This window comes from Nematolebias whitei, chromosome 1 (assembly GCF_014905685.2).
Source record: "Nematolebias whitei isolate Nwh7 chromosome 1, NemWhi1, whole genome shotgun sequence".
In the NCBI taxonomy this organism is placed as follows: Eukaryota; Metazoa; Chordata; class Actinopteri; order Cyprinodontiformes; family Rivulidae; genus Nematolebias; species Nematolebias whitei.
Window position 1 is genome coordinate 41,741,267 of NC_056498.1, and position 2,016 is coordinate 41,743,282.

General features: G+C 39.9%; 1 protein-coding gene across 1 annotated transcript in view; it reads left to right on the forward strand.

Annotated features, from left to right (window-relative positions):
* Positions 1 to 992: 992 nt before the first annotated feature.
* The window catches only part of LOC119415697 (galactose-specific lectin nattectin-like), a 5,054-nt gene continuing 4,030 nt past the window's right edge, over positions 993 to 2,016 (forward strand). Inside the window, exon 1 of the mRNA XM_037682898.1 lies at positions 993 to 1,053. Within this exon, the coding sequence (XP_037538826.1) occupies positions 993 to 1,053 (61 nt within the window). The remainder of the gene's footprint in view (positions 1,054 to 2,016) is intronic.

A 2,016-nucleotide genomic window follows, 5' to 3' on the forward strand; every position in this document is an offset into this window, starting at 1 on the left:
AAAAACAAATGTCAAGATATTAATAAATGTAAAAATCATTAAATGTTTTTATTTTTATGATGTCACTCCAACTCAAAGCGTCCTAACAAACAGAGGGGTCCACAGCTGTAGCAGGTTTGTGGCTCTGGACACGTTTCATTTAGTGAACGAAGGGGCAGAAATGACTCTTTTGACTGAGAAAGATACAGAGTCTGTTTTTCAACAAGAGCCAAGGCCATGTACCCAGGATATAATCTGGACTAGGCCCCTTCAAACACAGATATAATCCTGACTACGGCCTGTTACATCTGTAATCTGATCTATCATTAGGTGCATAATGCCAAACAGTTTTTTTAAATCAAATATACATTTATGTGTATCTTCATCAATCTTCCCTCTGTAATAAATCTGTTGTTTAATCCCTCAACCAGCTGGTTGCACAGATTAAAGATTACATCGATGAGCCCCAAAGCTAGGTTACATGTTTACATGTCGACTGTTCCAGTTTTGTTACGATCTGTCTTTGTGGCACAAACGGACGTCAGAAAACATACCAGCCGGAAACCAGAGTAACTGGAGATAAAGAAGAAAAACATTCAGGTTCCTTCATGAGAAGTCGTAAAATAATCCAGTGAAGTCATAAAATGAAGGTCAGTCATGGCATGTTTGGATTAGATTTACAGGAATATAGCTAATGTTGGTTTTAGGGGTGTTGGTCTCTGCATGTGCCAAGTTCCTGATCTGCTGACTGGAGGTACTGGTATAAAAGATCTGGTCTTTGACTGGTCCAACAAATCCACGGAGGAAACCTGAAGCTACGCTCTGAAGCTGAGCTGAAGACCAGAAGGTCACCACTGAAGAACAGAAGGTCACTCTGCTGTGAGTTTGGTACAAGTTCTGACAAAAATGTTCTTTTTGGTTCATTAAACTGAAAGTTCTGGATCTACTGACTGAAACTTCTCCACCCTGTTTGTGTTTATTGAAGGTTGTCTTTGATCTGCATCATCTCCATCATGAAGATCTGGACTTCTCTGCTGCTTCTTGGTGCCTTCATGGCTCTGAGTCAGGCTGCAGGTGAGCTGTGTGTTTCCACCTGGATGTTCTGACATGTTCAGCTCCAGACAGTTCATGAGACAGAACAAACTATTACTGACAGGGAGGTTGAATCTGATCACAGTTATTGATCTGATCACAGTTATTGATCTGATCACAGTTATTGATCTGATCACATTTAGACACATTTTATGACGCAGAAGGTTACATGCATTGATCACAGCAACAACATTTAAATGATGCTTTAACACTTTATGTTCTAACTCTATTTATTGTAAAAACAGCTTTTCCAGAAGCTCAGGTTGGACCAGCGATGAAGGAAACACTTCCAGAAGGTCAGTTTGTTTCTTCTCAACTCTAATTTACTTTGTCGACTTCAAATAAAACTTTCTGATCTTCTTCTGGAAACCAAAAACAAAATGTTTGTCTCTAATGAGTCTCTGACTGATGTTCTGGCTTCAGAGGACAAACCTGAGACTGAAGAAACAGGTCCACGAGGTGAGATTATAATCTGGAATAATGCTCTTATAAAACTGCATGAGCACAAGACGAGTAGTTAAAGTGCTGCTCATACATGATAAAAGAACAGAATGGAGATGAGCTTTCCTGTCCCTCAGAGGGACATCCAGGTGCACCAGCAGCAAAGTGACAGGTAAATCAGACACAGGTAGAAAATATAGAAACAGGAAATGACTGAGTCTGAACAGTGAGGACAAAATACTCCAGTTATTAAACATCAAGAGAAGTGAACTGAAACTGTAGCTAAAAGCTCAAACTATCTAAATGGTAAATGGACTGTACCTGTTTAGCTCCTTTCTGTCTTATCAAGACACTCAAAGCTCTTTACAACAATCGGTGCCTCATTGACCCATTCATACAGCTCTATACTAGACCTACACAAAGGTAAATGAACAAATCATTCTAAAGAGACTAATCAGAGCTTCATCACACTCAGACACTGATGGGACACACACCGGAGGCAAC